Here is a 12,974-nt window from a genome sequence, read left to right as displayed (position 1 = left end):
TTAACAGTTTCAAATATAGGCAAGGACAAAAAGGATAAACATTAGTAAATTAGCCCAAGTAGCTATATAGTAAATCCTAAGACCTTAATAAACTATATTTACTTTCCTCGGTAGTACTACTCCTTACTCACACAAACAAATGTTTTGAGCCTCTTGTTCAATAACATTCAAGTCCAGAGTTTGGTTCTTAGTACTAAGTTTAGTGAACTATTCGACTTAACAGGGCAGGATATAACTAACGAAAGAGCAGGTGCATATGGTTGAAGATACAGGCACATATATATTAAGATAATCACGCACATATGGTTTAAGATACAGAATTCTATTTTTTCTGAGAACATCTGGCACAAAAGCCTTCATGTAACTTTTCTCTGGTTAAGACCCCAGTGACTAAGTTGGCAGCACCTCCAATCCTCTGAAATCCATCCCTTACCAACCTAACTAAGCAGGAAGGGGGGAAAAGTTATCTGCCTATGGCAGGGGTGTGGCCTGAGGAGAATGGGAGGTCTGGCTGAAATGGGGAGCGGACCATTAGATCAGGCACAGGTTGAGAGAGAAAACTCGGCGAAGGCAGTATGGCATGCTCAGGCCTTTTACAAAATGGCTTCTGCCCCTCCCACGGGCTGTGGATTAAAGGAAACTAAATGGCTACTGTGGAGTACATTGACTGTCTTTCTTTTCCCTATAAGAGAAACATTTATCAGAAGAGTGACAGGGTGAAGATGATGTATCCGTTTCTGAAGGCCATTAGATCGTCAAAAACCACCGGGTTACTTTTTCAAGCCTACCGTTCCTCCCATGGGGCCTACTCGGCCTAGGCCCCAGTACTCAACCTCTACTCCCCAGCTATCTCAAGTTCCATCAACTGAGAGTCCCAACAACTCCATCTCTTTCCCTGAGTAGGGGCATAACTGTGATATCAAAGACCAAAGTGATTCACAAACAAATGCACCATGATATTCACCTACAAAGAATCAGAGAAATAATAAAAATGGTAACACTGGCAGTAGTCATTTTCATTCATCGAGTGCTTGCTCTAGTATCAAACACTGTCCTATCAAAAGCAACGATAAATAATAGCATGATCCCAGGACATATACCATAATGAGAAAATACCACTGAGAAGTTATTAAAAGGAATATTCTACCATAATTGACAGGGAAAGTGAAGTGGCTCATTACTTAAGACTTTGGAATAGAGACAGACCTGGGTTACTATTCAGTTGTGTTACTTAACCTCTCTGGCCCCCAGTTTCCTTATCTGTTAAGTGAGGATAATAATAGTACCTGTGATTTAGGCTGGTTGGGAAGATAAATGAAATAAGCACTGTACATTCATTGGCACATTGCCCTGTACATAAGCATTATTCAAAAATGTCAGCTGCTATTATTAGAAAGCTATTATATTATTGTGCATTATTATAAGGAAGTAGATATAAGTCGAATCATATCTGTAAAAGCCAGATAACACCTTTGACTATAAGATAGGTTTTAGGAGGATCTAAAACTAGGGCTACAAAATGGTTCCACATCATATACATGCTATTCATCAACGTATCTGTACTCTCACCGAGGCTCAGAATTAGACATTGGTATTTATTCCTTAAATGGGAGCCATTACAGTAACAAAAAATAACATTGTCACTCCTGTAATCCCCCTTAGGAGGATTGAGCTTAGAGAAAGTAATGATCATGGGAGCCCGCCCATGGCCCCACTTGGACCTCCCCCCTCCTTTTAATGCTACTGATGACTTCCCATGATATAAGACAAGGGCCTTGCTAGGGAACCTCAAGAAACCCTTCAACAAGAGCAGTGATACAAACCCCTCTTTGTTTCTTAGGTTTTACACGATGCCAAGCTAAAGAATTTATCCTTTATCCTCCTTCTCTTGATGAATACTGTTCCTGGGAATTCTTAGGCCAAGTAGCTATGTAAATCTAATAAGGGATATGTTACATATTTCTAATAGCACTAAAAGCATGGAACATTTTGTGCCACTGGTGACCACATATTACAAACAGAATTCTGAATTACTGTAGTTACATTAGGAGTTCACATATATATTCTTTTCTACTTAGCCCAGGAAAAAAACTTCTAACCCAACCAGTTGGATCACCAACTGTATCCAAAAGTCTAAGCAACCAAACTGGCTTTCAATACAAACAAGAATGGGATGCTTTCATATTTTTACCCCAGGGCCAAGGGTTATCAACCCATCAACTCTGAACTGTATGATAACCTCTCATGCACAAATGACTCCATTATGGAGGTGCTCACTTAAAACAGAACTTTGAGAGGGAGAATCCCCCTTCAGAAACAATTTCTAGGACATGAACATCATAAATATGTTAAGAAAAAATAGAGACCAACACTGTTGTCCAATAGAAACATAGTGAAAGCCACATAATTAATTTTATATATTCATGTAGCCACATTTAAAAAATAGAAACAAGTGAGATTAATAATATATTTAATTTAATCTAATATATCAAAAGTATTGTCTAAACTTGTAGTCAATATAAAAATTGTTAATGAGATATTTTATATACTTTTGGTACTAAATCTTCAAAATCCCGTGTTTAGTTTACACTTACAGCACATCTTGATTCAAACTAGCCACCTATTCAAGGGCTCAATAACCACACGTGGCTAGTGGATGCTGTACTGAACGGCGCAAATACAGCCAGTCTGACATGAGTGACTGGTATATTTTGAAGAGCCATGCCTACCCTCACGGACACCTCAGCCCTTCACCGTCTTTGATGGAGCTCTTAGAGTGTACCCACCCCTCTCTGGGACCACGAGTCCACCTGGAGTTGTGAGGAAGAAGGGGGGGAAAGGATGTGTTTTTAACAAAGCACCTTGGAAACCCAACTCCATTTCCCAGTAGAAACAATAGCAAACACAATAGTTCTGTGGCTAAGTGGCATGAAGGGTTAAATAGGCTTTCCTGGGGAGGAAGGTCTGGGAACCTAATCACCATTTAGAACACTGCATCCAGGAGATAGCGTGTTCCAACCTTCCAATAGGCACACAAAGAGACTGCCTGGATCTCTCATCTACATTCTTAGTAAAAGGGAACTGACAGCCATGTTTACAAAGAGTTTTTCATTTAAGTACTTAAATTAAGCCGGTTGGTTCACTTCTTCATCCCTGTCCCCTCCTCCCCGCATTCAGAGGGTCCTTCAATCCTGCCCTTCTCTGGAAAGCACATTTCTCCCTGAGACGTGGAACAGCTGCCATTTTGGAACACTCTGTGAAACTGAGAACCCTGTCTTCTGAACAGTTCTAGTTATATTTCTGAAGCAAAGGCAAACTGAAAAGGACAATATTTGCCCTTTCCTTATGTGTGCCCTGCCCTTCTGCCACCCTTCCTACCCCCATCCTAACCTCAAAGTCAAAAGCTCTCAAGTGGCCAGCACTAATGCAAAACTAGGCAACTTCAACTACATACTTTAGATCTCCCCCACCTCTCATTCTCTCATCTCCCCCAGCCCACCTCAACGTACGCTTCTGCATAATAACCATGCAAGCACACAGACAACAAGCCTTATCCTATTTGTCTTCAAATCCACCTCATAGCTCTTCATTCCAGGAGAAATGTACAAACTCTAGCTTGTAGGTTTCGAAGCCCTTTTGCAATCCAGTCTTAACTAGTTGCAATCTTGACTGGATAAACTGAATCATCACTGGGTCCTGTCAATTCTCCCTCCCTCACGTGCAATCTGTTGGTTCAGAGTCCACTGTTCTTGACATCTCCCGTATCTTAATCCACATTCTCCAGTCACCTTTTTCCAATGACTCTTCTCAAGACCCTTGAGGGCTAGGACCGTATCTTTTACTATTCCAGTTTCCCCTTGAGCCAAGTCTTTCCTGGTGTCACCTTCGGCCCCAAGTATAGTATAGTACAGTCCACAGAGGGTGCTGAATGAACACATGGTATATGAAAGCCTAGACTGCTATAGTAGCAATCCAATGTCAGACTTATCTGCCAGAAACACCATTTTGGTCATATCACCACAATGGTGGTAAAAGTCAGACCAACGGCTACCTTCAGGTGAGGAAGGGATTGCAGGAAGAAGCAGGAAGCATTTTCTGGGTTAAGTTCTAGACAGAGGGTTAAGGGATCATAGTGGAAGTTGTTACACTGTTTGGAGTAGGGGTGGGCAGAGGGGCAGGATGACTTTTGAGAATGTAGAATGAAGAAGTGAGGCATGTCAGGCCAACCAGTGTGTCCCAGGCAGAGGGAACAACATATGCAATGGCACAGAAGCAAGAGGCAGAGTGAGTCTGGACAAGTGACTCTGAAGAGTGTGGAGAGACACTGTTGGCAAAACCAGGTTAAGTAGTTTGGATTTTATTCTGAAATATAATGGGGAGTCCCTGAAGAATTTTTAGTAGGGGAATGACTTTTGAATTTACTCTATTTTAAGAATCAGCAATCTAGTGGTGATGAGGGTGAAGAATCAGTGGCAAGCAAGACCAGAAGGAGGGAGACCAACTGAGTGGCTGCTGAAACAATGGTCCAGATGAAAGTTGAAACAAGGGAGGAGCAAATAAGAATGAATGGATACAAGACAGGTTTAGGATACAGAACAGACAGGACTCCATAATTGTCTCAGCACTCCCTAGTCATCTCCCAGCTGGTACCTAATGTGAAAGTAGCACTGACTCCCTTGACCAGGGATCTAGTCTTCTACCCCCAAATCTCCCCTTTTCTTTCTTTTTTTTTTAACAAGAAATATTTTATTCGCTGCAAAAGAAAACAACAAACAAACAAAAGTGCAGATAAACATAGTAGTATACACATGACCGATGGAGGGTTCTCTATATAAGCTTTCACTAAAGTTCTAATTCCTCCTTCTACTCTTACATAAAGAAAAAGAGCTATCAGGCAGAGTACCTCATTGTTAAAATTCTTTCCAGTAAACTATATTTAATTCACACGTTGGATAGAAGTCTGGAAGCATTTACTTTTTATGTATGTATGTATATATGTTTACTTGATATATAACATTGTATTCGTTTCAGGTGTTCAACATAATGATTTGATATTTGTATATAGTGCAAAATGATCACCACAGAAAAGCTAGTTAATATCCATTGTCACACAAAATTACATTTTTTCTTTTTTCTTATGAGAACCTTTAAGATCTACTCTCTTAGCAGCTTTCAAATATACAACACAGCAGTGTTAACTATGGTCACCATGCTGTACATTACATCCCATGACTTATTTATTTTATACCTGGAAGTTTGTACCTTTTGCCACCCTTCACCCACTTTGACCACCCTCCACCCCCTGCCTCTGGCAACCACCAATCTGTTCTCTGAATCTATGAGCTTGTTTTGTTTTCATTTTGTTTTGGTTTAGATTCCACATTTAAGTGAGATCACATGGTATTTGTCTTTCTCTGTCTGACTTATTTCCCTTGACATAATGCCCTCAAGGTCCATCCGTGTTGGCACAAATAGCAAGATTTCCTTCTTTTTTATGGCTGAATAATATTCCATTGTATGCATATATCACATTTTCTTTATTCATACATCAATGGACATCTAGGTTGTTTTCACATCTTGGTTATTATAAATAAGCTGCAATGAACACGGGGGGTACTTATATCTTTTCAAGTTAATGCTTTCATTTTCTTCAGATAAGTACCCAGAAGTGGAGTTGCTGGATCATACGTTAGTTCTATCTTTAATTTTTTGAGGAATCTCCATACTGTTTTCCATAGTGGCTGCACCAATTTACATTCCCACCAACAGTGGAGGAGAGTTCCCTTTTCTCCACATCCTTTCCAACACTTGTTACTTGTGTTTTTGTTAACAGCTATTCTAACAGGCCTGTGGTGATATTATTGTGGTTTTATTTACATTTTCCTGATGATTAGTGATGTTAAGCATCTTTTCATGTACCTGCTGTCCATCTGTATATCTTCCTTGAAAAAATGTCTATTCAGTTCCTCTGCCCATTTTTTAATCAGATTGTTTAGTTTTTTTGCTACTGAGTTCTGTACATATTTTGGATGTTAACGCCTTATCAGGTATATAATTTGACAAGATTTTCTCCCATTCAGCAGGTTGCCTTTTCATTTTGTTGATGATTTCTTTCCCCCTTTTTCATTTCAAAATTACTATCATCACTCGCTTCAAATGGCCAATGAGGAAGGTGAAAAGGAAGCAAGATCAGGGGAGGAACAACTAATTATAAAAGTCAATGCCCCACTTTTGTGGCATTTTGAGTTTTCAATGCACCTTCCATTGCCTCCGGTTGTTCTCACCAGCCACGTTGCCACTGTTTCACCCAAAACCACTTCCTTAGCTTCCAACCACAATGAAAGGCTCCCCTAAAAGTCACTCCTTTTCCAAATAAGCCCCATAAAATATACTCATGGGCATATGAAAAAGTTAAGCCTTAGTTAAAAATACCACTAAATGCTTGGAACACAGATCATTTAAAGAGCATAGGTTTACTTCTTAGATCTGTAAGCCAAAATACTGCCTTTTGCTGATACATGTTGACAAAGGCACACAGATACCAGTAAGCAAGGCTGGCTACAGGATGTGAAAAAGCAACACTCAAGGGAAAATTGCACTTTTTCAAATGCTCTCTGTTTCAAATTACAGACTTGGGATATTTCTTTGAAACAACTCTCCCTATTTATTAAAAAAAAGTCTGTACATGATTTATACATGTGTTTCAGCTATTTCTAGAAAAATGACTCAGTTTTATGTTTAGAAAAAAAGCATTTCCTTCAATAAAAAAGAAATCGCTTTAAGAAAGTAGCTTCAAACATCAAACCATTTTGAATACTTATTATCTACTCCAGTCTCACGGCTCACTTTCTTCTTGGTGCCCTCAATTTGCTCAGAGTTAGTAGTAGCGACAAGCTTACCTCTGCTATTCACTGAATAAAAGGAAATTATGACTCATAGCAAAACAAAACATACAAGACAGCAGAACCTCAGCCAAAACTATTAAGAATTATTATACCAGAAAAAGAAAAAGAAAAAAAAAACCCCACCCCACTTCTTAAAACCATGTATTAGTCTTATAAGGATACACTGGAAATTTAAAAATATTAAAAGGCTTCATCCCAGCTGTGTACACTAAAGATACCATTGTATAAATGTAGTGTTAACATTTGTGACACTATGTATAAAACCTGTCTACAAAGCAACACTTGAAACAGATGTAGCACAAAATACTTGCATTTCATATGCTTTTTATATGGTTCCCCAAATCAAACTTAATTCCATCCATGCCCAGCTGACTGCAAGTTACAGGTATGACTAATTTTAAAAGAGCACATAGCCATGTCCTAAGGGGTATGCAGTAAGAAGCTACTAAGTCCTGGGTGAAATACTATATTCACATGCTCAACAGTATACTTTAGTGAAGAATTCCAGTCACAGTAACTTTTCACAACAAGATTTATTGTCAGAGCTTGTAAGTGGATATACTGGGAATAGTTCCACGCCTATTAGGAAAAAAACCTTCCAACCAAATGCACAACTCACGCCTGTTACACCACCAGCAGAACTGAATCTTCTACTAGGAAAAAAAAATCGGTTTTGCAGTGTTTAGAGTTGGATATAACCAAGACCTGAGAAATAAGTAGGCAGTTACTTTGACAAGAGATAAACAATGGCCCTCCAACTGTACAGAAATCCAAAAATACACTTCACGTTATTCTGCAGAAAAACAAGTTAACAAATAAAACCCTATCTAACATCACTTTGCTGAAAGGACCTCAGGGTCCTAGCGAAGAGTGCAGTTTCAAGTAGCAACTAAGACGCCTGCTGACAGTCAAATGAAGACCTATTTGATAATCAGTGTGACAGAAAACAGACATTTATGGCTCCCAGCTATTAGCAAGTGAAAGATTAGACTAAATTTTAAGAAAAATTCACCAAATGTTCTAAAATTTCAGACCTTCCAAAATGGCTAGATCCTAAAAGCAAAAGAACAAATAGTTACCACATGCTGAGGGGAGGGACGGGGGTGGGCAGCAGGGAGTGACCGAAAGGGACTCACAGAAAGAAAATGCTACCAAAATATGGCATATCATTAGAAATTCAGGTATAGACAGCAAAATGACAAGAACATCATTAAGATCATTGACCATTCCCTAGCACGTGTAGTTATCATGTAAGATTAAAATGGGAAAACCTGAATGACTTTAGAGAAGACTAAAGAAGATAACTCACGATTAGCAACTGAAAGTATTATACAAAGTATCTTCCCACACCTGCCCTGCATAAGAAGAGAAAGATCAAAGTCAGCTTGGAAGAAGGTTTTTTACTTTAGGAAAAAATGTAGTGTAGAAGATGGCAAGATAAAAAGAGCTGACAGATGAAATTTCCACTAAAAACAAAATTCAACTTTTCCCCTCTGTTCACAGAACTATCTGGAGCCTCTAAAATACCATGGATAAGTTACATAGCCACTAAAAATTTTAAGTATGAAGACTATGTGGCAACAGGGAATAATTCACAGGACAAAATAGGTGGAAAAGGCAGAACTCAAAGTAATATGTACATTATGATTACAATGCTAGGTAAAAAGCTGTAATGATGGTTGTTAAGAAGGCGGCCAGACTTTCTTTTTCTTTTCCAAAGATTCTGTAAATATTGCCATAAAAGTTTTATAGATCAAAAATCATGTTTAAACTATGAGTCTTGGCATTCAGGAAAATGTTAAATAAGTTATTCCTTTCAAGAAAAAAAAAGGCACACTGCTTTGTAGTTTATCCTTTTAACTACTTCAAATTAAGGAGGATTTCAAATGGCCACACTACAAACGGTGGGTTCTTATCTGTATTAGTACTCAAAGGGTGTAGACTTTCATACTTAGGATGGACAAACATCTGCTTTTCTATGTGGAAAAAATGGTCACACCCTTGTAGGAAACTGACATGTTTAAAAAGCTTATGGCATTCTTAAAGATGTCTACTTGCTCCATTTTTCTAAATAGATAAATCAAAAACGGAAAACAAAGCATCAAAACCAGACCGGTTTTCAGGGGAACCTACTAATCAAACTGTTAACCGAAGCTACGAGTTACAAAAGTAAAGCCTCTCTGGTTTTATTTCTGAAGGAACGCTCTCTATAGCCAACTATTCAGTTTGGTAGGTTCCATTCTTTCAAACACCTCACTCGGCTAAAACGGATTACAACACATCCAGTGCCTCCCCGACCCTGTTAAGAGAATTCTGAGAAAAAGAGGGTATCTAGCGAAAGACGTCAAGGATTATAGTGATGTATTTTAAAATTTTCAATATGCAAGCAGGACTCTTATGCAGGTTGCTTTAATAGTCTGAGTTCTATTTTATCGGGCCACTGCAGGCAAAGCAGTTCTTTATCTCCTCACCATTAGGACAAGGGTAGGGAGGTGAAGTGCTCCCTACTTCTCTCCTGTAGGTCAGAACCCTGTGGATCAAGTCATCGCATTTGACTATTGTAACCGCGCTCAGCGAGTCCTCCCCTTCCTTCCTTTCTTTTCCCTGGACAAATCCCTACGTGACTAACACAAACCTAATTTATGATGTCAGTAGGTAGGCCAGGTCCCTAAAAAGCTCTGTCCCCGCGGGTTCAGACTCTGCATCTCCCCGCCCCACCCTGTCGCGGCTTGGGTGGAATCGCCAATGAAACACTTAACAGTAGCTAAGGTAACAGAGCCGGGCTTAACCGGACCGATGCCGGAGAAGAAGTAAAAAGAGTTTCTCCGGGCCTGGGGGTTGGGAGGCTGGCTCCGCGGACTGATTTTCCATTGGGTGGGGGTGGGTTAGAGACCACAGAAGCGCAAAAGCAGTAGTCTAATCTTTGAAGGCCGGCGGCCGGCTCTGCCACGCTCTCAGCAGGAAGGGGAGGGGAGCTGGAGGAAGAGGGGGAGGAGAAGCGGCGAAGGAAGGGAGGAGGGGGGGAAGGAGGGGCCGGGGGCGGAGCCAGGGCTCCAGGAAAACCCGCGCGCGAGCCCGCAGCACCTCGGGGCGGAGTCGCCGGCTCCGTCCGGCCCCTCGGCCTCCACCGCGCGCGGTGCGCCCCGAAGGGGCGGGCCCGCCCGCAGCCTCCCTCCGGGTCTCGGGCCCTCCTTCCCCTCTCCTCCCTCCCCTCCCTCCTTTCCATCTCAGCAGCGCCCTCGGTCTCCCTCTCCGGCTCATACAAAAGCAAAATGTCCGCCATCTTCCGAGGCGGCTGCGCTCGTCGCCGCCACCGGCCCGGCTCTCCTGCGCTTTCTCCCCGGGGCCGCCCTTCCCCCGGCCCCCTCCCCGACCCCCGGCGCCGCAGCTCCTCGGAAGCCGCGGAGGCGCCACTCACCCCCGCCCTCGCCCCCACCTCGCCCCGCCCGCCCCGCCAGGCGACGCAGGACCGCCTCGGGCGGGGGCAGGGGGGCTCGGCTGCCCAGGCCGACCGGCTCCCGCTTCCCGCCCGGCCCACCCCCTGGAAGGCCCTTTTACCTTGATGCAGTACGGGGGTTCGTCGTAGGTGACCAGCATGTACCTGTCTCCGCGGCTGGCCGGGTCCCGGGCGCGCAGCTGCGGGACGAGGGATGACGGAGGGGGCCGCGAAGGGAAGGGGGGAGGAGGGGGCGATACCAACGTTACAGAAGCACCTAAATCCACCACCACCCCCATCCCTAGGGAACTCTCCCCATCTCTCCCCTCCCCTCCCTTTACCTTCAAGAATAACTCCACAGCGCCTTTGGCAATGTCCAAATAGGAGGTGCCCAGGTCAGTGCGCTGGTTCATAGAGGCGGACGTGTCTATGAGGAACAGCAGGATGGGCATCTTCCCCCGTACCCCTGGCTCCGGTCCCCACTCTCCTGGCCCTCTTGCCCTCACTGCCGCGTTCTGCCACCCGAACCCTCAACTCTCGCAGAGCCAGGGTGCAGGGAGCAAGAGTAAGAGGGGGAGACGGGACGGGACAGATGGAACTGCTCCTGGCCTCCTCTTTCTGCAGCCCCACCTCTTCTCCCTCCAAGGGAACTTGAAAGTGTGAGCGTGTGTAGCCCTCGGGGCCCTCCCCCTTCCTCTCTTCTGCCACCACTGCTGCCGCCGCCGCCGCTGCCGCCGCAGGGACTATTGCCCGAGCATCGGTCCAAGCTCACTGAAGCGCTCGCCCCAGACTGAGAGCTGTCTCTGTTCACCAACACACAACTTCTGTCCGCTCACCTACCATGGGCACCATGTGACCAGAACCCACGCCATTGGCTGCCAATTATATGTTATTTGCATATTCATTAGATGACAGGGCAAGGGGAGGGACTTGGGCGAACCCTGGGAGTTGAAGTTTGAACCCAGGCAGGGGGTAAGGGGAAATGTTAAGGACCCTCCTTTAAAGGACTTGGAAGCTGTTAAGATACGTAGGGTGGTTTGGATGGACTTTTCTCTTGCTCTTCAAAGATGATAATTCGAAAGGAAGAGTGAATTTGAGCAACAGTTGTGCAGAGGTACAGAAACAGATGCTTGGACAGGCTGTACAGAAGACGCTTTGCTAACTGCAATCGATCAATCCTGCCAGTGGCTAAGACCAAAACATTTCAGAAGCAGCAAACTTCTTTCCTGGCAAGACCTACTCGCATTCCTTCAGATCCCTCCCCACGCTTGATCAGTGTTTGTAAGTCGGTCGCTGGCCTTGCATTCCGCGTATATCTACTGAGAAAGGAAACTAAAACTTAAACACAGTTACCTAAACTGGCCTTCTGTGTGCACAAGCTTCTTCAGTTTCATTGAGCACTTTGAAGTATTGCCCTGCCTGTGATAATTCCACCCACTGTTGTGTCTGCGTAGCCTTTACACATGGAAGGTTTGCCATCCTGGATTCTGATTCATCTCACATTTATTGAGCACCTATGAAGTGTCAGCCACCCACGTTAGTCTCATTTAGTCTTTGAAATAATTGTGGTAGGTGGCATTATGTTCAATATTCAGTAAAGGAAAGTGCAGCTCAGGGAGATGAGGACAACACTGAGGGATGTTCTCAGGTCTGGCTCTACGGAGAGTCTCAATGAGTGGCCAATCACGCTTGGCTGACTGCTTCATGTAACTCGAATTTTAAATATGGAGGTGTGTATTCCCAGCAGTATGCTGTGCACAGCGTGGAATCCTGAACTTCAGTGAGTTTACAACTTCATTTGATATGTTCCTTGTAATATATATAAAATCCATATTCAATAACATTTTCATAAAAATAAGATTTCAGAAGAGGCCATATAGCAATGTATGAATCAGGGACAAACAAGTGGTGCAAATAAAAAGTGCAGTGGGGGAATTTCCTGGTGGTCCAGTGGTTAGGAGTCCACGCTCTCACTGCCGAGGGCCTGGGTTCGATCCCTGGCCAGGGAACTAAAACCCCACAAGCCATGTGGTGTGGCAAAAAAAAAAAAAAAAAAATGCAGTGGAAGCAATGGTCCAGTGGTCTCGAAGTTCAGAAGGTTTCCTAGATGAGGCACTTAGCAGGAAGGGAGGGATTCTGGATTGAAAGGAATGGTGGGAACAAAAATTCAGCCAGAGATACTAACATGTATAGCACAATTCAGACCCATCTGGGATACAGCTGGTGGGAATTAATGGGGAAATAAGGATGAAAAAGACACATTTGTTATCTCACAGTTGCCATGAGTCAGGGGTCTGGGCATGGTGTAGCTGGATTCTCTGCTTAGTCTCACAAGACCACAATCAAGGTGTCAGCCAGGCTGTGTTTTCATCTGGAGGTGTGAGTGGGAGAGAATCAGATTCCAAGGTGAAGCTGAATCCTGAATGGATGTTGGCAGAATTCATTTCCTTGTGGCTGTCTGCTTGGTGGAGGCCACCCTCCGGTCCACCTGCACTTACCTCCCTCCCATAGGTTGTTCACAGTATGATTGTTTGCTTCTTCAGGGCCAACAGGAAAATCACTCACTGCAGTCTTCTAAGATGGAGCCTTATATGATATAACTTAATCATGAGAGTGCCATCCATCACCTTCGC

General features: G+C 43.3%; 1 protein-coding gene across 11 annotated transcripts in view; it reads right to left on the bottom strand.

Moving 5' to 3' along the window:
- Positions 1–11,189, bottom strand: part of INTS6L (integrator complex subunit 6 like) — a 51,959-nt gene extending 40,770 nt beyond the window's left edge. For 3 of the 11 annotated variants that reach the window (XM_004278738.4, XM_033403688.2, XM_033403681.2), the window contains exons 1-2: positions 10,683–11,177; positions 10,464–10,541 (exon numbers count right to left, since the gene is read on the bottom strand). In XM_004278738.4, coding sequence (XP_004278786.2) covers positions 10,464–10,541; positions 10,683–10,793 — 189 coding nt within the window. In that variant the 5' untranslated portion in view covers positions 10,794–11,177. Of the gene's footprint in view, positions 1–10,463; positions 10,542–10,682 lie in introns of all 11 variants that reach the window. The other 8 variants (XM_004278739.4, XM_033403683.2, XM_033403685.2 and 5 more) reach the window with 7 other exon arrangements.
- Between the last annotated feature and the right edge of the window lie 1,785 nt (positions 11,190–12,974).

This window comes from Orcinus orca, chromosome X (assembly GCF_937001465.1).
Source record: "Orcinus orca chromosome X, mOrcOrc1.1, whole genome shotgun sequence".
Taxonomy (NCBI): Eukaryota; Metazoa; Chordata; class Mammalia; order Artiodactyla; family Delphinidae; genus Orcinus; species Orcinus orca.
Note: the sequence above shows the minus strand (reverse complement) of the source record. Positions and strands in the feature narration are given on the sequence as shown.